The sequence below is a fragment of the Ranitomeya variabilis genome, chromosome 4 (assembly GCF_051348905.1).
Source record: "Ranitomeya variabilis isolate aRanVar5 chromosome 4, aRanVar5.hap1, whole genome shotgun sequence".
NCBI lineage: Eukaryota > Metazoa > Chordata > Amphibia > Anura > Dendrobatidae > Ranitomeya > Ranitomeya variabilis.
The window spans coordinates 383,364,380-383,392,270 of record NC_135235.1 but is presented as its reverse complement, the minus strand read 5'-3'; the positions used below and the strand labels follow the sequence as shown (position 1 = coordinate 383,392,270).

Sequence of the window (27,891 nt, the reverse complement as noted above, 5' to 3'; positions counted from 1 at the left end):
CCCTCCACAACCATCATTGTTCTCCCTCTCCACCTCCATCATTGAACTCATCACCACCTCCATCATTGCCTTCTCACCCAGCACCTCCATCATTTCCTCCTCCCCCACCACCATTGTCCTTTCCACCACTACCATCTTTGTCCTTTACACCACAACCATCATTGCTTTCTCCCCACCACCCCATCATTTCCCATTCCAACACCTCCATCATTGCCTCCCCCACCACCATCATCATTGTCCTTTCCACCACAACCATCATTGCCTTCTCTCCCACCACCCCATCATTGCCCAGTACACTGCCTCCCAATCTTTGCCTCCCCCACCACCATCATCATTGCCCCCCCACCATCATCATTGCCTCCCCCACCACCACCATCATCATCATTGCCTCCACCACTGTCATCATTGCCTCCCCCACCACCATCATCATTGCATCCCCCACCACCATCATCATTGCATCCCCCACCACCACCATCATTTCCTTCTCCTCCACCACCCCCATCACTGCGAGTTTCCGCAGAGCCTTCGTCAGGGGGCATGCTGTTGTGAATTCCGTTCTCGAACTCCCTCCTGTGGTCATGAATGGTACTTCGGTGAGTTCTGTCCTTGGACTCCCTCTGGTGGCTGTGAGGGGAGCTGCTGGTTCTGAGATTCCTTCCCCAGCTGCCCTCGTTTAGGGCTAGGCTAGGATTCTCTATTTAACTCCACTCAGATCGTTACTCCATGCCAGCTGTCAATGTTCTAGTACTGGTTCAGATCTCTCCTGGATCTTTCTGAGGACCTGTCTACTCCAGGAAAAGCTAAGTTCCGGCTTGTTCATTTGTTACTTATGGTTTTTCTTGCTAAGTTCTAGTCCAGCTTGCTATCATGAAACTGCCTGGCTAGCTGGAAGCTCTGGGGGTGCAGAGTGGCACACCGCACCGTGAGTCGGTGCGGGGGTATTTTTCGCACACTCTGCGTGGTTTTTGTAGTTTGTTGTGTTGACCGCAAAGATCCCTTTTCTATCCTCAATCTGTTTAGTTAGACTGGCCTCTCTTTGCTAAAGCAAAGCATCCTGTGTTTGTGATTTCCTCTTAACTCACAGTCAATACTTGTGGGGGCTGCTTTTACCTTTGGGGAAATTTCTCTGAGGCAAGTGAGGCTTTGTTTCCTTTCTTTAGGGGTAGTTAGCTCTTAGGCTGTGAAGAGGCGTCTAGGCAGAGTCAGGCACGCTCCACGGCTATTTCTAGTTGTGTTGATAGGAGTAGGGTTTGCGGTCAGCAGAGTTCCCATTTCCCCAGAGCTTGTCCTGATTCCGTGTTTAACTATCAGGTCATTCCTGGTGCACCTAACCACCAGGTCCATAACAGTAACAGTATGCCCTGTCAGTGTTGCTGGCATCTCCCCAATTTGCCTCTCTGGTTGGTCTATAGGTCATCACTATAGGTATATTTATTTGGGATATATACTGCATATGAATGCTTCTTTTGATGTTGCTGTCCCTTGCACGCTGCTTTTGTGATGGATTGCCGTATGATATCATTGTTCCTAGCATATAATAGATTAACCTATCACAGATAAAGTTTTTTTGGGGGGGATAATATAGCTATAATATTCTATATTTATTAATAGTTGTTTGCCGTGATAATTTAATATTTGATAATTTCGTCAGCACACTGACGTCCCGTTTTTGTAAACTATACATATGCACTGTGGTCTCCTCCATCTTTTAAACCTGTTCTTTGTATGGATTTTCAATAAAGTATTTCTATATTTTCATATATTTTTGGGCTTGATGATCGTTTTTTCCTTTTTTGTTTTGCTCTTTATGATATTGACGATCGGTCCGGGATTCTGTCCGTTATCAGGGCATTACAATGACTATTATAACAATATAATTAATTATTAATTATTGTTAATAATGCCACTGTATTTGTTGAGCTACTTTAACATCTGTATTCTGTGAAGATAATTGCTACTGATGAGATTCTGTGGAAGGTGGATAAGGAGGCATCTAGCTTCAACCTCGTCCCCCTTCCACTTAAAATGACTGTTACTCTTCAAAGACTTTTAGTAAATTGGTAGGAATAATAAATGTTTTATATTATTCAATCTTTAATAAAGCAAGATATAAAAAGAAGATGACCTAGGTAAACACAACTAAAATATACTGTCATTTATATAGGAGCAATTTGCATCTGGTGATAAAAAAATAAAGAGAATAAATTGAGACATTTTTACGAAGTCAGACTCATAACCTTTGTCTTTAACTTTGCAGAAACTTTATACAATGGGCATGGTGACAAACAGTGGAAGGATTCCGGTTGCAACATCATCAAACTGGAATCCACCTTTATTGGTTCCTCCACAAAGGCCAACATTTCATCTAATTTTTCTCAAAGGACAACCAAAGTCTCTTGGGGTAAATGGGTAAATTTTGACTCAAGTTTTACTTGTTACTTAAAACTTTTAGCACCTTATTTATGGTTGAGAAAATAATAGAGAACAAATCCTTTAATGAAAAAAATATGATTGGCAATGGTAGCTATCAGACATCCACTTCCTGAGAAGAGTGGTGAATGTGTTTTTTTCCTTCAACATTTTTAGTGTGCCATTTAACTCAATAGTGGCAAAGACAATTTTGACCTTAATGACCAAGCTCCATTTTTCATATCTGACCAGTATCACTTTATGTGACTTAGTGATTCTGCAATTCTGTCATCTTTCTTGACATATTGTACCTTATGTTTGCAGTAAATGTAGTTCAATATGTTTTGTCTTTTTTATGACGATATCTGAAATTGGATGAAAATTTACTCAGCAATCAGCATAATTTTTCATGGGTCCTTTTATTTTTTAGGACGTTAGAAGGGTTCAAATTTTGGAGCTTTTAATTATTTTCAAGGAAATATACCAATCCTATTTTAACGAATCTATTCAGTTTTGCAGTGACTTTGAGGGGCCAATATACTGGAAAATCCCCAGAATTGCACCATTCAAATTGTTCAAAAATGCTATCAGAAAATTTGTTAACCCTTCTGGTGCCACATAAATTTAAGGCAAAGTTGAATGAAATAATAAAAAAGTAATTATTTTCCATAGAAATATTGCTTTAGCTGTAAATTTTTCATTTTCTCAAGAGGTAATAGGGGAACATGGACCCCAAAATTTATTACGCAATTTATCCTGAATGTCGTAATATCCTATATGTTGCCAAATACTACAATTTGTGTAAATAAAAGACCTTGGAAAGGAAAAAGTACTATTTTGGAGGGTAAATTTAGAGTAAATTTTCAACTAGGAAAAAATTTGCAGTTAATGAATTCTTTTGAGAACCCTGCTAATACAAGTAGAAATAATAGCAGGCCCCAGTTTTTTTCAAAATTTTTAGAAATGATCTAGATAAGGGAACTAAAGGTAAACTGATCAAATTTGCAGACAATGCAAAGCTAGGAGGGATAGCTAACACTAGAGAAAACAGAGAAAGGATTCAGATGGATCTAAATATGGTTGAACAATGTCAAGCGACTTATAGAGTAGTATTTAACTGGGAGAAATGCAAGATTCTATATATGGACAAGAAAAATGAAAATTACATCTACAAAATGGGAGGAATAACACTTTGCAGCAGCATGTGTAAAAAAGACTTGGGTATGCTAATAGATCACAGACTGCACATGAGTTAACACTGTGATGCAGCATCAAAAAAGGCAAACAGTTCTAGGATGTATTAAGAGAAGCATAGAGTCTAAATAACATGCAGCAAGTTCAGAGAAAAGCTACCTGTCACACAGGGTAAGGGAAAAACTAAGTGCAAAACTACAGGAATAGGGTGGGGAAGCCCAAACACTAAGGAAGGGGGAAGTGGAGATCCCCAGCCAGAACTGACAACTCCCTGACTTACCTCACATCCAAATAGGTCCCCCACCTATTGCCGAGCAGAAGCCTAAACCCTGACTGCCCTGACATAGGAAAATGTAGCTATCACCAGTGCCTTCTGAATAGACTAAAGGTACATAAACATCCAGCAATGGTGTGTCAATCAGCATTAAAAGGTGGAGGTCACTGCTAGGTCCCAGAAGACAAAGGATATCACTATACATCAGAGATAAAAAGCTCAAGAGGGTGCTTGTAGAACCAAGCTCAATGACCTTCTACAGCCGGATTCAGAACAACTCTGTGTCACACCTGACACACCCTTGACACTACCAGAATGGTAAGCGGACTGTAAAGTCCTATGAGGAATGGTTAAAAGATCTGGGAATGTTTAGCTTGCAAAAAATAAGGCTAAGTGGAGACTTAATAGCTGTCTACAAATATCTGAAGGGATGTCACAGTGTAGTGGGATGATCCTTATTCTCATTTGCACAAGGAAACACGAGAAGCAATGTAATGAAATTGAAAGGGTGAAGATACAGATTAGAACATTAGAAAACATTTTGACAGTAAGGGTGATCAATGAGTGGAACTGGCTGCCACAAGAGGTGGTGAGTTCTACTTGAATGGAAGTCTTCAAACAGAGGCTGTACAGACATCTGTCTGAGATGGTTTAGTGAATCCTGCTCTGCATTGCCAGGGGATTGGACACGATGACCCTTGAGGTCCCTTCCACCTCTAACATTTTATGATTCTACACAACCTAAAAATGTATACAAAGTATCCAAAAACACCACTCAAAAGAGGTAAATGTAAAGATAAAATGAGTTTTATTCAAAATTTATACACATTAAAAAATACACATAAAACAAAACATGAATCAAGAATTGAACATGATACATGTGAGAGGGTACAAATAGAGGAAATAATCAAGTAAGTTGAGTGGTAAAGCAGAATGAGGTCAGGCTGTGGGTAGTCAGAGCAAAAAATTTTATAGGCCCTTGAGACCAGGGATGTCAAAAATGGTAAGCAAGTGCATAAATGTAAATTATTAAAAAAATATTCAGTCAAACCACATGGAAAGGGATAAACAGTGAGCCTTTCTCAGAGTGCAGTTGATCACCCATCTGCAAATGCCATAGATGCCCCGACGCACGTTTCGAGGATGTGCTTTCTCAAGGAGACAGGGTTTAAAAAGCAAATAGCACTACATGATTTTTGGAGCACAAATTTGTTTGCTAAAAAAAGAAGAAACACCCCCAATTGACCTCATTTGGGAATCTAAACAAAGAATTCTTCTATGGGTATTGTGAGCATTTTTAAAGCACAAATTCTATCAGTGAATGTTATAAGTTTGGGCCATGAAAGCAAAAAATTTAAGGTTTTTGAAAGCAAAAAATTTAAGGTTTTTCCATTAAAATGTTACTTTGGCTTTACATTTTTAATTCACACAAGGGAGTGAGGCAGTGACCGAGGTCATATGTGAGGGTCGATATGTGTCCACAAGGATGTGCACACAAGCATATTGAGGCCATATGAGTGCATTGCAGTCACAGGCATAGCTGTGATTGCAATGCAGAATAAAAGTGAGTGTTGACTTTGGGCAAGCTATTTGTCCAAGGCAGATTTAAGAAAACCTGCTCTAGGGTTTAATTTTTTAAATGGACTACAGGATGGTAGTGGAGCAGTCGGTTTCCTCCCCCCAGACCAAGTTTTCCATGTGGTCAACGGCCACAGGTTCTTTTGTAAAAATCCCTGCAGCAGAGGGTTGATGTGTCAGTTTTGGTCTTGCAAGCAGGCAGAGCAGTAGGCTCTGCAGAGCTCAACCTGTGTGTGGCAACACAGGGCCAAATGGAGCCAAAGAACCTTGGAACCTAAACATACACGGCGGTGCAGTCGCCCATGGCAACAAGTCACGGACTGTTTTGTTTTCTGGCTGCAATCCGGAGGATACCATTTCTTTTTTTTTGTAAGTTATTGGACATTAAACCTACATTTGCTTTGAACTTACCTGGGTCACTGCCTCATCACTGCACAGCATGGACACCGCTGCACCACATATGGCTGGAGAATGCGGGCAGTGTGAACTGAGGCATACCCCAAAGTTTACTGCATGCCGGTTATTAGGCCTGCAACGCTGCAGCTCAAACAGGCTGACAAGATGAAGGAAATACTAAGACAGCTGTCCCTCTTTCATGTGCAACAGCAGAAGTTGCAGGAGCAGTAGCAGCAAACCAACAATTTGATTTTGCAACAGATTGTGGCTCTGCGAGAGGCACCCTCACCAACAACCTTGATCCGTTCTGAGGCCCGGTACAAGGTCCTGTTGGCACTGAGGAAGATGAGTCCTGAGGACAATATGGAGGCTTTCCTTACAGTGTTCGAGTGCACATCGGAGCGATAGAGCTTGCTGTTTTCCCAGTGGGCTGAAGTGGTGGCCCCCTTCCTGACAGGAGATGCCCAGAAGGCCTACTTGGCCCTCAGTCAGGAGAATGCCCTGGACTATGAGAAACTAAGAGGTGAGATCCGTGTCTGACTGGGGGTTAATACATATGTGCAGGCCCAACGGGTGTTCAAATGGTCCTTTGCCGAGTCTCGCCCTGCCAGGTCTCAGGTCTATGACTTGAAATGGCTTCAGCCTGTTCTACCTGTTACAGATGGTAGAGAGGGTGGTGGTAGACGGGTTGATGAGGGCTCTGACAGCAGCCATACAGCGTTAGGTGGGGCAAGGGGATTTGGGCACTATGGACCAGGTGGTTGGACTGGTGGAGTGGTATATAGCCACTCAGAACTTTATATGGGACACTGCCCCACTTCAGCTGTCACGTAAGGCCCCGCCAGCCCCGGAGTCTGGGAAAAGTCCACGACCCTCCACTTGGGCCAATCTGGACCGAGCCCATACTGAGGGGGTATCCCAAAGGGAGAGGGACAATAGACCCTTGTCCCCTAAAATGGTCCCAAGGTTCACTCGGGATGCAGCTATTAAGTGTTGGCGATGCCAAGGGCCCGGAGATGTGGTTGCCAACTGCCCTTTGACATCTGAACCCATGGACTACCCCTGTCAGGACTCTGAACATTTTTTATTACCTTTTGTGCATTACTGCCCTTTTCCAAGATGGCGTCTTTGGTCTCATGTGCACTGTGTCTTCCTGCTATAAAACTCCACCCCAGGCTTCAGTCTGTGCTAGAGTATTCTGCCTTGCATCCAGCTCCTGACTCTGGTGACTCCCTGGCTATATAACTGCTCGTGTGAACCTGTGTGGTGATCCTGCTACTCTGCTCAGAGTTACTGCTGCATACTCCAGTTTCCAGTAATCCTCCTTCATCTGCTGCTCGTGTTTACTTACATCTGCATTTGCTGGACATGTAAGCTGTTGCTGCTCTGCAAAAACCTGAGACTTTTACCCAGGCCTCCCTGGTTGAGCTAAGATATTATTTGAACTGCCTTATAAGCATATCTATCTGTGTTTGGACTAAAACAAGGACTTATTCGTGTCAAGTATCCTCAAGAATAATTGTGCTTCATAGACTTTATGCGTGTTTGCATTTTCCTCTGAAGTTTCCTATAGACTGCTAAGCTGTGTTTAATATTTACACCAAGTGTTGAGGACTTGAGTTTCTCTCTGCACTTGTTTGGATCACCGTGTTATAATATACACTTTACCACTTATAAAACTGTGTACTGTAGTTGTCTTGTTCCACGCAAAGAGTCTCTTGAGTTATCCCCTATAATTATTACAGGATACTCTAGCCACAAAAGAGGAGACTGCTGGAACAATGACTGCAGAGAGCAGATTAGAGCAGGTGTTTTCCATAATTAGATCACTGCAGAAAGATGTGGAAGGTCTGCAAAAGAAGTTTGGAAGCTTTGAACACAATCATCAAGTGTTTGGACAGACTTTGCAGGACTTAAGCACCCACATGGCAGCCCAGGAAAACAAACTTGCTGGCATAGAGTCCCAGTATGGACGGGCTTTTCAGGACATAAGCATGCAAATAGCTGCACAAGCGACTTTACCCTCTAGGGAAACTGCCACCAGCTAGCCCACCTAAGTTGCTCCCATTCAGATTTAATGGTGATCGCGACAAATTTCGTGGCTTTGTGAATCAATGTATGCTATATTTTGATGTGCATACTGACCGTTTTCCTAATGATAGATCCAAAGTATTGTGTGTAATAATGCTGCTGACCGCACGAGCGCTCGCCTGGGCGAATCCGATGATTGAGGCTCGTGACCCACGGTTAAATAACTTGGATGATTTCTTGGCCACTATGGCATTAATGTTTGATGACCTTAATCGCCGTGCTACCGCTGAATCTGCTTTATTGTCTTTGCGCCAGGCTAAACGTTCTGTTATTGAGTATGCTACTGAATTCAGGAGATTAGCGGTAGATACCAATTGGGACAGTTATGCACAATTACCTATTTTTAAAAAGGGGTCTGTTTAGTATTGTAAAAGATGAACTAGCTGGCTCTGAGTCACCACAAGAGCTAGAGACATTTATACAGCATTGTGTGCGCATACACATTCGCCTTACTGAGCGTAGGCAGGAGAAGTTTGCTGCATATAACCGTATTTCTAACTTTTCCCTTCCTTCCAAAGAGCCTGCAGGTAAAACATCTCGGGAAGTGGAGGAGGTGCCCATGCAAATTGATTCCGTTCAGAGGCGCGAGATCAATGAGTGCCGGGAGCATCGCCTTCGTGAAAGTCTATGTTTCTACTGCGGCCAGTCTGACCACTTCTTGATCAATTGTCCTATGTGTCCTAGACGGCCTAACAAGGTGCTAGCAGCAGTAGGGGAGTATGACAACTGTGATGATGAATCTGACATCTCTGAATGTAACCTGCCTTTAAACTCTGTATTCCAGTCACTTTCTATGACTTCACCCCCCAAGGAGCTGAAGGAGAAGAACTCTCACTGTTCTCTCCCTATTAAGATTCTGTGTTCAGGACAGTGGATTTCCAGTGCAGCTATGATTGACTCTGGTGCAGGTGGCAATTTCATGGATATCGCATTTGCCAAGGAACATGGTATTGAAATTCAGCAAAGAGCCTCTCCAATTACCATGGAAACAGTGGATGGTCACCTTTAATCTCTGGGCCTGTGGATCAGGAGACCGTACCCCTTGAAATTTTGTTGGAGCCTAATCATCAGGAGCAACTTTCTTTCTTGCTAATTTCTTCTCCTCATTTTCCTGTGATTTTAGGCATTCCTTGGTTACGTTCTCAGAACCCAATTATCAACTGGGAGACCAAGGAGATTATCTTTCCAGCAAGGAGCAACTCATCATTAACAGAAGCTGTCCCTGAGTCCACTGCTACGGAACCACATGTACAGGTATTTTTTTTACCTCCAGCATATAAAGAGTTCTCTGACATCTGTGACAAGAAGAATGCAGATCAGCTTCCTCCACACAGGCATTATGACTGTCCCATTGAGCTGCTTCCTGGGGCAGCTATTCCTTTTGGTAACGTATACCCTTTGGCGGCACCTGAGCTTCAAGCCTTAAAGGAGTATATTGATGAAAATCTGGCCAAAGGCTTCATATGTCCTTCTTCCTCACCAGCAGGGGCACCTATGTTTTTTGCAAAAAAGAAGGATGGGACCCTGAGACCCTGTGTTGACTATCGGGAACTCAATAAGGTAACCGTACGAAACCGTTACCCTTTGCATCTGATTCCCAAATTACCGGAAAGAGTCCGCCATTCTAAGGTGTTCTCTAAACTGGATCTTCGTGGGGCTTATAATTTGGTGCGTATTCGTACAGGGGATGAGTGGAAGACAGCGTTCAGATGCCGGAATGGACACTTTGAATATCTTGTGATGCCCTTCGGGCTTTGTAACGCCCCTGCAATGTTTCAACACCTTGCTAATGACATTTTCAGAGATTTGTTGGACCAGTTTGTGGTGATCTATTTGGACGATATACTAATCTTTTCTGACTCTTTACAGGAACATGAAGAACATGTCAAAACTGTTTTAAGACATCTGAAAGAGAACCATCTGTATATTAAGCTGGAGAAATGCGAGTTCCATCGTTCTGAGATACAGTTCTTAGGTTATATCATCTCTCCCCAGGGGCTGAACATGGAATCTGGTAAGATTCAGGCTATCCTTGACTGGCCGGTACCCAAGAACGTTAAGGAGGGTCCAATGTTTTATTGGTTTTACAAATTTCTACAGACGCTTAATTCAAAATTTTTCTGATATTGTCCATCCCATTACTTCCTTGACAAAGAAGGAAAAGCCCTTTAAGTGGTCATCACAGGCTCAAGAAGCTTTTGATCGGCTTAAGATCTGTTTCACATCAGCACCGCTGTTCATACACCCAGATCTAACACTTTCTTTCATTGTGGAGGTGGACGCTTCTGATAATGCTTTGGGGGCTATTCTTTCCCAAAGAACTGGAGAGAAGGGTCTGCTACATCCTTGTGCTTTCTTTTCCCGTAGACTAACCTCAGCAGAGAAGAATTACGACGTTGGAGACAAGGAATTGCTGGTTATTATTGCGGCTTTCAAAGAATGGAGGCATCATCTGCAAGGAGCTGCACAACAGATCATAGTGCTAACTGACCATCGCAATTTAGAGTTCCTTAGATCCGCTAGATGTCTTTCTCCTCGTCAGGCTCGTTGGAACTTATTTTTAAATCAATTTAACTTTGTTATCTTGTATCATCCAGGTTCTCGTAATGGGAAGGCTGATGCTTTATCCCAAATCCATGCTGCGGATTCCGTACCTGGAGCCCCGTCCAAGACCATTCTATCTGATGCCAATTTCATCGGAGTTATCCACGATCAGGACTTGTGGAAGGAGTGCAGGGAGGCCTATTACGGTGATGTATTTCTGGCCAACCCACCTGTGGATATTAATCTTGTCTTTAAGGGTGGCATGTGGTTCAGAGATCGACGTATCTACATCCCTGAGGTCGTCCGTCTGCAGATGCTCAAGTTGGTACATGACTCCAAGTTGGCTGGTCACAGGGGAGCACATAAGACACAAGAGTTCCTGAGCCGATTCTTCTGGTGGCCATCTTGCCTGAAGGATACCAAGGACTATGTTCTCTCTTGCGAGGTATGTGCTCGTTACAAGACTCATGTGGCACTTACGGGTCTTCTACAAACATTACCTGTTCCGTCCCGCCCTTGGAGGTCTATATCAATGGACTTTATTGTGGAGTTGCCTACATCGGGGGGCATGAATACAATCATGGTGGTAGTTGATCGCCTGACTAAAGCTGCTCATTTTGTTCCGTGCACCGGCCTCCCCTCAGCTAAAGATACAGTGAACTTGGTTATACAGAATGTCTTTCGGTTGCATGGGGTTCCGGATGTGATCATCTCTGACCATGGAGTACAGTTCACTTCAAGATTCTGGAAGGGGTTTTGCTCTGCACTCAATATTAATGTCTGTCTCTCTTCTGCTTACCATTCCCAGACAAATGGCCAGACTGAGCGTACCAACAATTCTCAGAGAGCCTCCACTAAATTTACACCTTTCTTTGCCAATCTGGGTTATCATCCGTGTATCTTAGCTAGGTCTCCAATTAGTTCTCCGGTTCCGGCAGTGAAGGAAAGGCTGACTGCGATGAGGCAAAATCTGGAGGTTCTGAAGGAATCCCTGACCACAGCTCAAGAACGTTATAAGAGATCGGCTGATAGATTCCGTAAACATGTACCCATGTTCAAGGTAGGAGATTCCGTGTGGTTAGCAACTAAGAATCTGAAGTTAAACATTCCTTCACAAAAACTTGGACAGAAATTCATTGGCCCTTTCAAGATCAACGGTACTGTGAGCTCTGTGGCCTGCCGGCTGAAGCTGCCTTGGACTATGAAGGTGTTAAGGTTGGCGGAACGCACCGAATATATTTATTAGATGGGATAGGTGCGTTCGCAACCCAGGATCCACCGTGCAGGAAAGAACCTGCTGCTAAGTAAGGCAGCGAAGCAAATTAGAATAAACGAATTCTGTTACTTCACAGAGCCCGTAGTAAAGAGAACGCTGTGCCCTGTTTAGCTCACAGGATACACAGCTATTGTCTAGAGCCGCCAGTGGTCATGCAGCCCAACCAACACGCAGCTCCTCTCCGGTGGAGTCGGAATTCTATCGGCTATTAGCCAGCCCTGAATTCACACATATACTCCTCGCCGGAGGTGCCAGCATTCTAGGGGCTTACTTCAGCCGGGTCCCTGACTGCATACACAAAACTTCTCACCGGAGGTGCCAGCATTCTAGGGGCTTATTTCAGCCGGGTCCCTGACCACACACACGACCACACTGGTGCTGAGCTCGTACATATTTGACACTAGTGTGTGGCCGTGCGGTCATGAGAACCTTATATAGCTGCAGCACCTACAGGACCTTCCAAGAAGGACCAATGGAAGGCTGCCACAGAACTTGATCAGGTACAGGACCTTCTTGGAGGACCAATGGAAGTTGCTGCAGTACCTGAGCATGTGACCCTTGATCTCCACTGAGAGATCTTACCCTGGGCATGCTCAGTGTGTGCAAAGCAGGACTTAGTCCCAGAAAAGCCTGCTCACTGCAGATCAGTGCAGGGTACAATAGCAGAGCCTGGAGAGACAGCAGTAACCCTTTGCACAGTATCAGACGCTGGGGCCGACGTCTCCGCTGAGCAGGCTCCACTGCGGCCGATGCAGAATGGGAGACCACAGCAGACACGGCTCGAGATTCCCCCTGTGCAGCAGCGGGAACCCGACTCCTATCATTACCCCCCTCCTAGGGCCCCCCTCCTTGAGCCTCGCTACGCTCAAAAGCTGCAATGAGCAGCGGAGCCCGAATGTGCTCCACAGGTTCCCAGGTTCCTTCTTCTGGACCGTGACTCTTCCAGTCCACCAGATAAAATGTCTTGCCACGTACCACCTTGCACCCCACGATAGCATTCACCTCAAACTCATCCGAGGATGAACCCGATGTCCAGTCAGATGACTCAGAAAATCGGTACAAATGAACATGCTTTAAGAGGGAAAAGTGAAAAGTGTCGGTGATACCAAGGCATAGAGGCACGGCCAAACGGTAGACCACAGGTTTGACCTGTCCCAGAACTTTGAACGGGCCAATGTAGCGAGGCGCAAACTTAGTGGACTCAACTCGCAGCCTGATGTTACGGGCGGAGAGCCACACTAAGTCACCAGGAGCAAAGGTCGGAGCTGGGCGCCGGTGTGTATCAGCAGAAACCCTCATTCTCTCCTTGGAGGCCCGGATGGCATCCTGTGTGCGGTCCCAGATGTCACGTGCCTCCACCGCCCAGTTTGCCACCCTAGAATCGGTGGATGACATGGGCATGGGCACAGGGACATGCGGATGCTGGCCGTAATTAAGGAGAAAAGGAGTCTGCCCAGTGGAATCGGCTACGGCGTTGTTCAAGGCAAATTCGGCCCAAGGTAGCAAAGATGGCCAATAATCCTGCCTAGCAGAGACAAAATGTCGCAAGTATGTCACCAGAGTCTGGTTGGTCCTCTCTACCAACCCATTCGTCTCGGGATGGTATGCAGAGAGATTCAACTCTATGCTGAGTAAACGGCAGAGCTCTCTCCAAAACCGAGACGCGAACTAGGGACCCCGTTCGCTGACAATTTTATCAGGCATTCCATGTAAACGGAAAATGTGCTTTATGAATAACGCCGCCAAAGCCCGTGCAGAAGGTAACCGTGGAAGCGGCACCAAGTGCACCATCTTAGAGAAATGATCGGTGACAACCCAGATAACAGTGCAGCTACGCGACTTGGGTAAGCCCACCTCGAAGTCCATCCCGACCATTTCCCAAGGCCTGTCTGCCACCGGTAGAGCCCGGTAGGGGGTAAAGCAACCCAGCAGGCCGTTGCCGAGGAGACCGATTCTGGGCGCAGGAAACACACGCCCGAATATTGTCCCCGACATCACGGGCCATATGAGGCCACCAGTACGTTATCGCCAAAAGCTCGGATGTCCTTTTGGTCCCAAAATGCCCACCCACTCTGGACGAGTGAGCCCAAGAGAGAACCTCCGGTCGCAAATTCGCTGGCATGAAAGTCTTGCCCAGGGGCACAGACTCTAGCGAAACCGGAGCTACAGTTCTCAGGCTCTCAGAAGGGACAATAAGCCGAGGCTCCTCCTCCTCAGATGACACTACGGAGTGGGAGAGAGCGTCGGCGCAAATGTTCTTCTCCCCGGAGAGAAAATGAAGCGTAAAATGAAAACGGGAGAAGAACAGAGACCATCTAGCCTGGCGAGAATTCAGCCGCTGGGCCGTCTGTAGATATACTAAGTTTTTGTGGTCAGTGAAAACCTGGAAGGGAAAGCGAGCTCCCTCCAAGAGATGTCTCCACTCTGAGAAAGCCAACTTCATGGCTAGCAACTCCCTGTCCCCGATGGAATAATTCCTCTCCGCCGGTGTGAAGGTGTTGGAGAAGAAGAAGCATGGATGCTTCGGACCTTGAGCATCCTTTTGGAAAAGGACTGCTCCAGCACCAACGGATGAGGCATCCACCTCCATGATAAGTGGCTTATCTACATCAGGGCGATGTAGAATGGGAGCACTAGCGAAGTGTGACTTAACCGAGAGGAAGGCCTTGGAGACATCCTCTGACCACAACTTGGGATTTGCTCCCTTCTTGGTGAGGGCAACCAAGGGAGCTACAAAAGTTGAGAAGTGTGGGATGAACTGACGATAGTAATTAATGAACCCCATAAAGCGCTGCACCGCTTTAAGTGAATGGGGTTCCTGCCAGTCCATCACAGTCTGTAGCTTGGCAGGATCCATAGCCAAACCCTGGGCAGAGATGATATAACCAAGGAAAGGCAAGGACTCCTGCTCAAACACACACTTCTCCAACTTGGCGTAGAGGGAGTTTGCCTGTAAGAGGTCGAAGACTTTGCGAACATCTCTCCGATGGGAGTCAATATCTGGAGAGTAGATGAGAATATCATCCAGATAGACTACGACCGAGGTGGTGAGCATATCCCGGAAGATGTCGTTCACAAAGTCTTGGAAAACGGCTGGGGCATTACAGAGCCCAAAGGGCATCACCAGATATTCATAGTGCCCATCCCTGGTGTTAAAAGCCGTCTTCAATTCGTCCCCCTCACTTATGTGAATCAGGTTGTAAGCACCCCGCAGATCTAATTTAGTAAATACCCTTGCTCCCTGTAGCCTAGCAAAAAGCTCAGATATCAGGGGTAATGGGTACTTGTTCTTAACGGTGATGGCGTTAAGACCCCTGTAGTCTATGCATGGACGTAAGTCTCCACTCTTCTTCTGTACGAAGAAGAACCCAGCCCCTGCAGGTGACACTGACTTCCTAATGAAACCTCTTGCCAGATTCTCTTGGATGTACTGAGACATTGCCTCCATCTCCGGGAGAGATAACGGATAGACTCGACCCTGGGGAGGCTCAGCACCAGGAAAGAGGTCAATAGGACAGTCATAGGGGCATTGAGGAGGAAGGGTCTCCGCAGCCCTTTTGGAGAACACGTCCACATAGGGCCAATAGTGCTTGGGGAGAGAGGAAAGATCTGCGGGTACCTCTGTAGTAGCAACCTGAACGCACTCCCTCTGACATCTACCCTCACAGGATTTACTCCATCCCAAAATTCTCCCTGAGGACCACTCTATATGAGGAGAATGATAGCGTATCCATGGTATCCCCAACAGGACCTCATCAATTCCCTCAGGAATGACTAATAGGGAGATAATCTCCTGATGTGATGGAGACACAGAAAGAGTGAAAGGAATGGTTTGGTGGGTAATCTGTGAGGGTAGTGTCGACCCATTTACCACTCAAACGGTTACTGGTTTGGCGAGCATAACCAGGGGTATTGCGTGACGCTGGGCAAAAGCGGATGACATAAAATTACCCTCCGCCCCAGAGTCCACGCATAGCTCTACCATAAGAGTGGATGGGCCTATGGTAATTGTCCCCTTGAAGGACAACTTAGACGTAAACGTCGCCGTGTCTAGTGTACCTCCTCCAACTGCCACTAGACGCTGACGTTTCCCCGAATCTCCCTAGTGGCTAAGGCATCCTTCACATGGTCAGCCAGCCCCCTCCAAAATACGGGAATGAGGGTTTTATCTGGCCATTCCAACTCAGACGCTAATGTCCGGAAGTGAATGGCAAAATGGCTGACCATGGTTGAACCCTGAGTCAAAGCCAGAAGTTGGAACGTTGTATCATGGGTGACTTGAGGTCCTACAAAGATCTGTTTCAGAGTGTCCAGAAACCGAGGAACACTCCACACCACATGATCGTTGCGCTCCCACAGTGCCATAGCCCACTCCAACGCTCTGTTCGACAGGAGAGAGATTATGAATGCCACCTTTGCCCGCTCTGTGGGAAAACATGCAGCCAGGAGCTCGAGGTGTATACCACACTGGCTCATGAAACCCCTACAGGACTTACTGTTCCCAGAGTATCTCTCAAGCAATGGGAGGTGAGATAAAGTCGGAACAGAGGTGGCAGTGGGTAAAGCTGCTGCAGCCACGCTAGCAGCCTGAACAGCTATTGCGGTAACATCCACCGCCGAGGTTGCACGCTCAAGAGACGCCAACCGGCCCTCCAGCAGCTGGATGTACCCCTGCAATCGCTGTTCATCCGCCATTACTTAGCCAGATCCTGGCGCTAGTGTACTGATAGGGTTGGCGGAACGCACCGAATATATTTATCAGATGGGATAGCTGCATTCGCAGGAAAGAACCTGCTGCTAAGTAAGGCGGCGAAGCAAATTAGAGTAAACGAATTCTGTTACTTCACAGAGCCCGTAGTAAAGAGAATGCTGTGCCCTGTTTAGCTCACAGGGGACACAGCTATTGTGTAGAGCTGACAATGGTCATGCAGTCCAACCAACACGCAGCTCCTCTCCGGTGGAGCCGGAATTCTATCGGCTATTAGCCAGCCCTGAATTCACACATAAACTCCTCGCTGGAGGTGCCAGCATTCTAGGGGCTTATTTCAGCCGGGTCCCTGACTGCATACACAAAAGTCCTCGCCGGAGGTGCCAGCATTCTAGGGGCTTATTTCAGCCGGGTCCCTGACCACACACACGACCACACTGGCGCTGAGCTCGTACATATTTGACATTAGCGCATGGCCGTGCGGTCATGAGAACCTTATATAGCTGCAGCACCTAGAGGACCTTCCAAGAAGGACCAATGGAAGGCTGCCACAGAACTTGATCAGGTACAGGACCTTCCTGGAGGACCAATGGAAGTTGCTGCAGTACCTGAGCATGTGACCCTTGATCTCCACTGAGAGATCTTACCCTGGGCATGCTCAGTGTGTGCAAAGCAGGACTTAGTCCCAGAAAAGCCTGCTCACTGCAGATCAGTGCAGGGTACAATAGCAGAGCCTGGAGAGACAGCAGTAACCCTTTGCACAGTATCAGACGCTGGGGCCGACGTCTCCGCTGAGCAGGCTCCACTGCGGCCGATGCAGAATGGGAGACCACAACAGACATGGCTCGAGATTCCCCCTGTGCAGCAGCCGGAACCCGACTCCTATCATTACCCCCCTCCTAGGGCCCCCCTCCTTGAGCCTCGCTACGCTCAAAAGCTGCAATGAGCAGCGGAGCCCGAATGTGCTCCACAGGTTCCCAGGTTCCTTCTTCTGGACCGTGACCCTTCCAGTCCACCAGATAAAAGCCTGCTCACCGCAGATCAGTGCAGGGTACAATAGCAGAGCCTGGAGAGACAGCAGTAACCCTTTGCACAGTATCAGACTCAGTGAGACGCTGGGACCGACGTCTCCGCTGAGCAGGCTCCACTGCGGGAGATGCAGAATGGGAGACCACAGCAGACACGGCTCGAGATTCCCCCTGTGCAGCAGTGGGAACCCGACTCCTACCATTAGGTACATCCAGTTTTTTATGTATCTTTACTAAAGCCTGTATCTCCTAATACCTTCCAGGGACGTGTTGTCCCACCTCCACAGCCTGTGGTGATTGATGGGCAAGAACAATTTGTGGTGGAGGATATTGTTGATTCCAGGATTCGCAGGAATCGGCTCAAATATCTGATAAGATGGCAGGGATATCCCCCTGAGGAAGACTCTTGGGAAAATGTGGAAAACATCAATGCCCAACAGAAGATTTCTCGTTTTCATCAGAGATACCCTGAGAAACCAGGTCCAGGATTGTCCTGAGGCCGCTTCTAAGGAGGAAATAATGTCAGGGCTCTGAATATTTTTTATTACCTTTTGTGAATTACTGCATTTTTCCAAGATGGCGTCTTTGGTCTCATGTGCACTGTGTCTTCCTGCTATAAAACTCCACCCCAGGCTTCAGTCTGTGCTAGAGTATTCTGCCTTGCATCCAACTCCTGACTCTGGTGACTCCCTGGCTATATACCTGCTCCTGTGAATCTGTGTGATGACCCTGCTACTCTGCTCTGAGTTCCTGCTGCATACACCAGTTTCCAGTAATCCTCCTTCATCTGCTCCTCGTGTTTACTTCTATCTGCATTTGCTGGAGATGTAAGCTGTTGCTGCTCTGCAAAAACCTGAGACTTTTACCCAGGCCTCCCTGGTTGAGCGAAGATATTATTTGAACTGCCTTATAAGCATATCTATCTGTGTTTGGACTAAAACAAGGACTTATTTGTGTCAAGTATCCTCAAGAATAATTGTGCTTCATAGACTTTCTGCGTGATTGCATTTTCCTCTGAAGTTTCCTACAGACTGCTAAGCTACGTTTAATATTTACACCAAGTGTTGTTGGACTTGAGTTTCTCTCTGCACTTGTTTGAATCACCGTGTTATAATATAGATTTTACCACTTATAAAACTGTGTCCTGTAGTTGTCTTGTTCCACGCAAAGAGTCTCCTGAGTTATCCCCTATAATTATTACAACCCCACCACTGCAGGCACTGCTGACACCAAACCCCAACTGTGCAAGGTACTCATTAACGGGTACCCGACGAATGCTCTCTTGGACTTGGGGAGCTTATTGACTATGCTTCATGGGTCCCTTGTTGCCGGAGACAACCCCAAAGGATGGAAAGTGGGGATGGTATGCATACATGGGGATCTCCGGGAGTACCCGACAACGGAGGTTACGTTTTCCACCCCATGTGGAGAAAATGTCACTGCTCTAGGAATACAGAATTCATCTAGGAGTGTAGTGGGTATTTTAAAATCACAGGTGCCTCACAGAATTGTATAACACTAGGCCCTGGAAATATTGTAGATTAGTTTAGTGGTAAAAATGTAATTTTTGGTTCGTTTCAAATTTTTAATTCACAAGGATTAATAGGTGAAAATGACTCCCACAATTTGTTACGCCTTTACTCTCGAAAATTGTGAGACCCCACATGTCATCGGAAACTACTGCCAGATAATGACAGATAATGGACCTGAGATGGGACATGTCTATTGTGAAATAAAGATGCTTCTTAAAAAATTAGAATATCATCAAAAAGGTAATTTTTCAATTCGTGAATACAAAAAGTGAAACTCATATATATAGTCAATACAAACAGGGAGATCTATTTCAAGTGTTTATTTCTGTTTATGTTGATGATTATGGCTTAACAGCCAATAAAAACACAAAAGTCATTATCTCACTTAATTAGAGATAACACCAGCTTGAAAATGATTTTAACATCCAAAATGTTGGCCTACTGAAACGTATGTTCAATAAATGCACTCAGTACTTGGTCGGGGCTCCTTTTGCATCAATTCCTGCATCAATTCGGAGTGGCATGGAGGCAATCAGCCTGTGGCACTGATAAGGTGTTATGGAAGCCCAGGTTGCTTTGATAGCTGCCTTCAGCTTATCTGCATTATTGAAGTCTGGTGTCTCTCATCTTCCTCTTGACAATACCCGTAGATTCTCTATGGGATCAAGGTCAGGAGAGTTTGCAGGCCAATCAAGCACAGTGATGCTGATATTGTTGTTTTTAAACTACGTATTGGTACTTTTGGCAGCGTGGACAGGTGCCAAGTCCTGCTGGAGAATTAAATTTCCATCTCCATAAAGCTTGTTAGCAGAGAAAAGCATTAAGTGCTCTAAAATTTTCTGATAGATGACTGCGCTGACTTTGGTCTTGATAAAACACAGTGGACCTACCCCAGCAGATGACATGGCTCTCCAACCATCACTGATTGTGGAAACTTCACACTAGACCTCAAGCAGCTTGGATTGTGTGCCTCTCCTCTCTTCCTCCAGACTCTGGGACCTTGACTTCCAAATGAAATGCAAAATTTACTTTAATCTGAAAACAACACCTTGGAACACTAAGTAACAGTCCAGTTCTTTTTCTCCTTGGCCCAGGTAAGACGCTTCTGGTCTATTGGTCATGAGTGGCTTCACACAAGGAATGCGACAATTGTAGCCCATGTCCTGGATACGTCTGTGTGTGGTGGCTCTTGAAGCAATGACTCCAGCAAACAGTCCACTCCATGTGAATCGCCCCAAAATTTTTGAATGGCTTTTTCTTAACAATCCTTTCAAGGCTGCGGTTATCCTGGTTGCTTGTGCACCTTTTTCTACCACACTTTTTCCTTCCACTCTAGTTTCTATTAATATGCTTGGATACAGCACTCTGTGAACAGCCAGCTTTAGCAATAACCTTTTATGACATACCCTCCTCATGGAATGTGTCAATGACTGCCTTCTGGACATCGGTCAAGTCAGAAGTCTTCCCCATGAATGTGAAGCCTACTGAAACAGACTAAGGGACCTTTTTAAATGCTTAGGAAGCCTTTGCAGGTGTTTTTTTTTGTTAATTATACTAATTTACTGAGATAATGACTTTTGGGTTTTCATTGACTGTAAACCATAGTCATCAACATTATCAAAAATAAACACTTGAAATTGATCACTCTGTTTATAATGACTCTATATAATATGAGTTTCACTGTTTGCATTGAAGAACTGAAAAAAATTAACTTTTTGATGATATTCCAATTTTGTGAGAAGCACCTGTAAGCTGATGTTTCTATTGGTAACATTTTGGGTGCATAACATTTTTTGATCTCACATTTATCCAGTGATCTACACTGAGCACTTACATTTCCATCTAAGTCTCCAAAAATTGTGATTCAGACGAAACACTTGATGGAACCACTCAGTATAATAAAGCAGACAGAGTCACATTGGACTCCTTTTTGTGTCTGTTCTGCTGATGTCCTGTCTCTTTAGGCATGCTTATGGAGCCCCCCCCGTAGGGCTAGGGGGTACTCGGTACCGGGTCCTTCGGTTCTCAAGGGGGATGTCACGGTGGCTGACCCGGTCCGTGGCCCTAGGGATGTCCGTTGTAAAAGGGAAAGGTCTTTAAAGGGAAAGTGTTCGTGACGCCACCTGTGGTATTCGGTCAGGGTGACCAACACTGCTTTGAGGGGTCTGCTGGGGTGATGTTATGGCAGCTAGATGGTATACCTTCCCACAGGTGAAGTGTATCCCCATGGCTTCCCAGTGTGTAGATGGTGGATGGGAAAGGAGCAGTGAAGAACGAGGACACAAGGTTGCAGTCTCTTTACCTTTACTGAAGGCTTCAGCATCCACAGTCCAGGGTACAGACCACAGGGTAGGCAGAGTCCGGCCGGTCCGAAGGCTATTCCAGAGTCCCCTTATCCAGGTGGAAATCAGTAGCCTTCCTCTAGCGCCTGGGTGTTGTAGTACCTTACTGCTGTGCCTCTCATAAGGTCCTCACAACTGTTGTAGATGTTCTAGATGTTATGTCTCTTTCTCTGTCCCCCAGATGGTAAGGATAGGACAAACCCGTATGACTGATGGCCTGAGGCTTTTTACAGGGGCTCTAGCATGCCCCGGCCCCCACAAGTTGCCACCGTGCCTCCTGGGTATAGGGTGGATCAGTAACTTGGAATTAGCTGTCCTGCCGGTCTATGGAGAAAGGCATAGAGACTGTTGCTCCCTCGGTGATCCGGCTACCGGATCCTGCGCCTCAGAAGGAGGCAGCCTTTGCAGGGCAGAACTCTTTCTGGATTCCTCTCCTTTTGCTATGACTTCGTTTCTCACCCTCTACAATACAATTAGCTGTTCGTGTCTCTTTCTGAGGATGCTGCCGCACGCCGGGCCGATGCAGCTCCGTGGCCTTCTGTCTAGGCCTCTGACAGGATCCAATCCCTGTCAGGGACCACTCTACCAGCAGCTATTAGGTGTTCCTCCTTCTCCTCTGTCTGCCTGACAGGTACTGCCTGGGAGAAGCCCAGTCAGCTTCTGCCTAACTTCCTATCCAGACCACCAGTTTTGCCTAATTGTGAAGAGTGCCCTAATAGATAGGAGCATAGCTCCCCCTGGTGGGCTGGAGTGTGAAGTGTGTTGCATGGTTTGTGATACCTGGTAAAGAGATCTCCTTTATTGCCTTCAGACGTAACATCACTCCCCCTGGTGGAAGAATGACATTACTGCAATGACCAGGACCCTGGGGTGCTGCAATGCCCTCCATTAAATCCAGTACTCCGGAATTGGGAAAAGAAAACAACAATACATTAGCAAAAGACATGCAAATTTTTGAAATGCTATAAAACAAATTAATTTAACTGTGCTTCCCGTTATGGGAGGTGAGGACACTTGAACGTTACAAACAAGAACTGTTATGGTTCTCAATGGCAAGAGAACATAGCCCAGCATACATAGGAACTAGCTCTTGGAAGGATGGAAACTTAAACTGACCATGAACTAAACCTGCCGCACAACTAACAGTAGCCGGGTAGCGTAGCCTGCGTTTTATCCCTAGACGCCCAGCGCCGGCCGGAGGACTAACTAATCCTGGCAGAGGAAAATATAGTCCTGGCTCACCTCTAGAGAAATTTCCCCGAAAGGCAGACAGAGGCCCCCACATATATTGGCGGTGATTTAAGATGAAAATGACAAACGTAGTATGAAAATAGGTTTAGCAAAATCGAGGTCCGCTTACTAGATAGCAGGAAGACAGAAAGGGTACTTTCATGGTCAGCTGAAAACCCTATCAATACACCATCCTGAAATTACTTTAAGACTCTAGTATTAACTCATAACATCAGAGTGGCAATTTCAGATCACAAGAGCTTTCCAGACACAGAAACGAAACTGCAGCTGTGAACTGGAACAAAATGCAAAAAACAAACAAGGACAAAAGTCCGACTTAGCTGGAAGTTGTCTGGTAGCAGGAACATGCACAGAAAGGCTTCTGATTACAATGTTGACCGGCATGGAAGTGACAGAGGAGCAAGGTTAAATAGCGACTCCCACATCCTGATGGGAACAGGTGAACAGAGGGGATGATGCACACAAGTTCAATTCCACCAGTGGCCACCGGGGGAGCCCAAAATCCAATTTCACAACAGTACCCCCCCCTCAAGGAGGGGGCACCGAACCCTCACCAGAACCACCAGGGCGATCAGGATGAGCCCTATGAAAGGCACGGACCAGATCGGAGGCATGAACATCAGAGGCAGTCACCCAAGAATTATCCTCCTGACCGTATCCCTTCCATTTGACCAGATACTGGAGTTTCCGTCTGGAAACACGGGAGTCCAAGATTTTTTCCACAACGTACTCCAACTCGCCCTCAACCAACACCGGAGCAGGAGGCTCAACGGAAGGCACAACCGGTACCTCATACCTGCGCAACAATGACCGATGAAAAACATTATGAATAGAAAAAGATGCAGGGAGGTCCAAACGGAAGGACACAGGGTTAAGAATCTCCAATATCTTGTACGGGCCGATGAACCGAGGCTTAAACTTAGGAGAAGAAACCCTCATAGGGACAAAACGAGAAGACAACCACACCAAGTCCCCGACACAAAGCCGAGGACCAACCCGACGCCGGCGGTTGGCAAAAAGCTGAGTCTTCTCCTGGGACAACTTCAAATTGTCCACCACCTGCCCCCAAATCTGATGCAACCTCTCCACCACAGCATCCACTCCAGGACAATCCGAAGATTCCACCTGACCGGAGGAAAATCGAGGATGAAACCCCGAATTACAGAAAAAAGGAGACACCAAGGTGGCAGAGCTGGCCCGATTATTGAGGGCAAACTCCGCTAAAGGCAAAAAAGCAACCCAATCATCCTGATCTGCAGACACAAAACACCTCAAATATGTCTCCAAAGTCTGATTCGTCCGCTCGGTCTGGCCATTAGTCTGAGGATGGAAAGCAGACGAGAAAGACAAATCTATGCCCATCCTAGCACAGAATGCCCGCCAAAATCTAGACACGAATTGGGTTCCTCTGTCAGAAACGATATTCTCCGGAATACCATGCAAACGAACCACATTTTGAAAAAACAGAGGAACCAACTCGGAAGAAGAAGGCAACTTAGGCAGGGGAACCAAATGGACCATCTTAGAGAAACGGTCACACACCACCCAGATGACAGACATCTTCTGAGAAACAGGAAGATCCGAAATAAAATCCATCGAGATGTGCGTCCAAGGCCTCTTCGGGATAGGCAAGGGCAACAACAATCCACTAGCCCGAGAACAACAAGGCTTGGCCCGAGCACAAACGTCACAAGACTGCACAAAGCCTCGTACATCTCTTGACAGGGAAGGCCACCAGAAGGACCTTGCCACCAAATCCCTGGTACCAAAGATTCCAGGATGACCTGCCAACGCAGAAGAATGAACCTCAGAAATGACTTTACTGGTCCAATCATCAGGAACAAACAGTCTACCAGGTGGGCAACGATCAGGTCTATCCGCCTGAAAATCCTGCAAGGCCCGCCGCAGGTCTGGAGAAACGGCAGACAATATCACTCCATCCTTAAGGATACCTGTAGGTTCAGAATTACCAGGGGAGTCAGGCTCAAAACTCCTAGAAAGGGCATCCGCCTTAACATTCTTAGAACCCGGTAGGTATGACACCACAAAATTAAACCGAGAGAAAAACAACGACCAGCGCGCCTGTCTAGGATTCAGGCGTCTGGCGGACTCAAGATAAATTAAATTTTTGTGGTCGGTCAATACCACCACCTGATGTCTAGCCCCCTCAAGCCAATGACGCCACTCCTCAAAAGCCCACTTCATGGCCAAAAGCTCTCGATTCCCAATATCATAATTCCGCTCGGCGGGCGAAAATTTACGAGAAAAAAAAGCACAAGGTTTCATCACGGAGCAGTCGGAACTTCTTTGCGACAAAACCGCCCCAGCTCCGATTTCAGAAGCGTCGACCTCAACCTGAAAAGGAAGAGCAACATCAGGCTGACGCAACACAGGGGCGGAAGAAAAGCGGCGCTTAAGCTCCCGAAAGGCCTCCACAGCAGCAGGGGACCAATCAGCAACATCAGCACCCTTCTTAGTCAAATCAGTCAATGGTTTAACAACATCAGAAAAACCAGCAATAAATCGACGATAAAAGTTAGCAAAGCCCAAAAGTTTCTGAAGACTCTTAAGAGAAGAGGGTTGCGTCCAATCACAAATAGCCCGAACCTTGACAGGATCCATCTCGATGGAAGAGGGGGAAAAAATGTATCCCAAGAAGGAAATCTTTTGAACCCCAAAAACGCACTTAGAACCCTTCACACACAAGGAATTAGACCGCAAAACCTGAAAAACCCTCCTGACCTGCTGGACATGAGAGTCCCAGTCATCCGAAAAAATCAGAATATCATCCAGATACACGATCATAAATTTATCCAAATAATCACGGAAAATGTCATGCATAAAGGACTGAAAGACTGAAGGGGCATTTGAAAGGCCAAAAGGCATCACCAAATACTCAAAGTGGCCCTCGGGCGTATTAAATGCGGTTTTCCACTCATCCCCCTGCTTAATTCGCACCAAATTATACGCCCCACGGAGATCTATCTTAGAGAACCACTTGGCCCCCTTTATGCGAGCAAACAAATCAGTCAGCAGTGGCAACGGATATTGATATTTAACCGTGATTTTATTCAAAAGCCGATAATCAATACACGGCCTCAAAGAGCCATCTTTCTTAGACACAAAGAAAAAAACGGCTCCTAAGGGAGATGACGAAGGACGAATATGTCCCTTTTCCAAGGACTCCTGTTATGGTTCTCAATGGCAAGAGAACATAGCCCCGCAAACATAAGAACTAGCTCTTGGAAGGATGGAAACTAAACTGACCATGAACTAAACCTGCCGCACAACTAACAGTAGCCGGGTAGCGTAGCCTGCGTTTTATCCCTAGACGCCCAGCGCCAGCCGGAGGACTAACTAATCCTGGCAGAGGAAAATACAGTCCTGGCTCACCTCTAGAGAAATTTCCCCGAAAGGCAGACAGAGGCCCCCACATATATTGGCGGTGATTTTAGATGAAAATGACAAACGTAGTATGAAAATAGGTTTAGCAAAATCGAGGTCCGCTTACTAGATAGCAGGAAGACAGAAAGGGCACTTTCATGGTCAGCTAAAAACCCTATCAAAACACATCCTGAAATTACTTTAAGACTCTAGTATTAACTCATAACATCAGAGTGGCAATTTCAGATCACAAGAGCTTTCCAGACACAGAAACGAAACTGAAGCTGTGAACTGGAACAAAATGCAAAAAACAAACAAGGACAAAAGTCCACTTAGCTGGGAGTTGTCTAGAAGCAGGAACATGCACAGAAAGGCTTCTGATTACAATGTTGACCGGCATGGAAGTGACAGAGGAGCAAGGTTAAATAGCGACTCCCACATCCTGATGGGAACAGGTGAACAGAGGGGATGATGCACACAAGTTCAATTCCACCAGTGGCCACCGGGGGAGCCCAAAATCCAATTTCACAACAGTATCCCCCCCTCAAGGAGGGGGCACCGAACCCTCACCAGAACCACCAGGGCGATCAGGATGAGCCCTATGAAAGGCACGGACCAGATCGGAGGCATGAACATCAGAGGCAGTCACCCAAAAACGCACTTAGAACCCTTCACACACAAGGAATTAGACCGCAAAACCTGAAAAACCCTCCTGACCTGCTGGACATGAGAGTCCCAGTCATCCGAAAAAATCAGAATATCATCCAGATACACAATCATAAATTTATCCAAATAATCACGGAAAATGTCATGCATAAAGGACTGAAAGACTGAAGGGGCATTTGAAAGGCCAAAAGGCATCACCAAATACTCAAAGTGGCCCTCGGGCGTATTAAATGCGGTTTTCCACACATCCCCCTGCTTAATTCGCACCAAATTATACGCCCCACGGAGATCTATCTTAGAGAACCACTTGGCCCCCTTTATGCGAGCAAACAAATCAGTCAGCAGTGGCAACGGATATTGATATTTAACCGTGATTTTATTCAAAAGCCGATAATCAATACACGGCCTCAAAGAGCCATCTTTCTTAGACACAAAGAAAAAACCGGCTCCTAAGGGAGATGACGAAGTACGAATATGTCCCTTTTCCAAGGACTCCTTTATATATTCTCGCATAGCAGCATGTTCAGGCACAGACAGATTAAATAAACGACCCTTAGGGTATTTACTACCCGGAATCAAATCTATGGCACAATCGCACTCCCGGTGCGGAGGTAATGAACCAAGCTTAGGTTCTTCAAAAACATCACGATAGTCAGACAAGAATTCAGGAATCTCAGAGGGAATAGATGATGAAATGGAAACCAAAGGTACGTCCCCATGCATCCCCTTACATCCCCAGCTTAACACAGACATAGCTTTCCAGTCGAGGACTGGGTTATGAGATTGCAGCCATGGCAATCCAAGCACCAACACATCATGTAGGTTATACAGCACAAGAAAGCGAATAATCTCCTGATGATCCGGATTAATTCGCATAGTTACTTGTGTCCAGTATTGTGGTTTATTAGTAGCCAATGGGGTGGAGTCAATCCCCTTCAGAGGTATAGGAGTTTCAAGAGGCTCTAAATCATACCCACAGCGTTTGGCAAAGGACCAATCCATAAGACTCAAAGCGGCGCCAGAGTCGACATAGGCGTCCGCGGTAATAGATGATAAAGAACAAATCAGGGTCACAGATAGAATAAACTTAGACTGAAAAGTGCCAATTGAAACTGACTTATCAAGCTTCTTAGTACGCTTAGAGCATGCTGATATAACATGAGTTGAATCACCACAATAAAAGCACAACCCATTTTTTCGTCTAAAATTCTGCCGTTC

At 46.1% G+C, this 27,891-nt stretch overlaps 1 protein-coding gene across 2 annotated transcripts in view; it reads left to right on the top strand.

Annotated features, from left to right (window-relative positions):
* Nucleotides 1-27,891, top strand: part of LOC143768943 (membrane-spanning 4-domains subfamily A member 15-like) — a 221,952-nt gene that overhangs the window by 17,605 nt on the left and 176,456 nt on the right. For both annotated transcript variants that reach the window (XM_077257550.1, XM_077257549.1), the window contains exon 2: nucleotides 2,258-2,401. In XM_077257550.1, coding sequence (XP_077113665.1) covers nucleotides 2,270-2,401 — 132 coding nt within the window. In that variant the 5' untranslated portion in view covers nucleotides 2,258-2,269. The remainder of the gene's footprint in view (nucleotides 1-2,257; nucleotides 2,402-27,891) is intronic.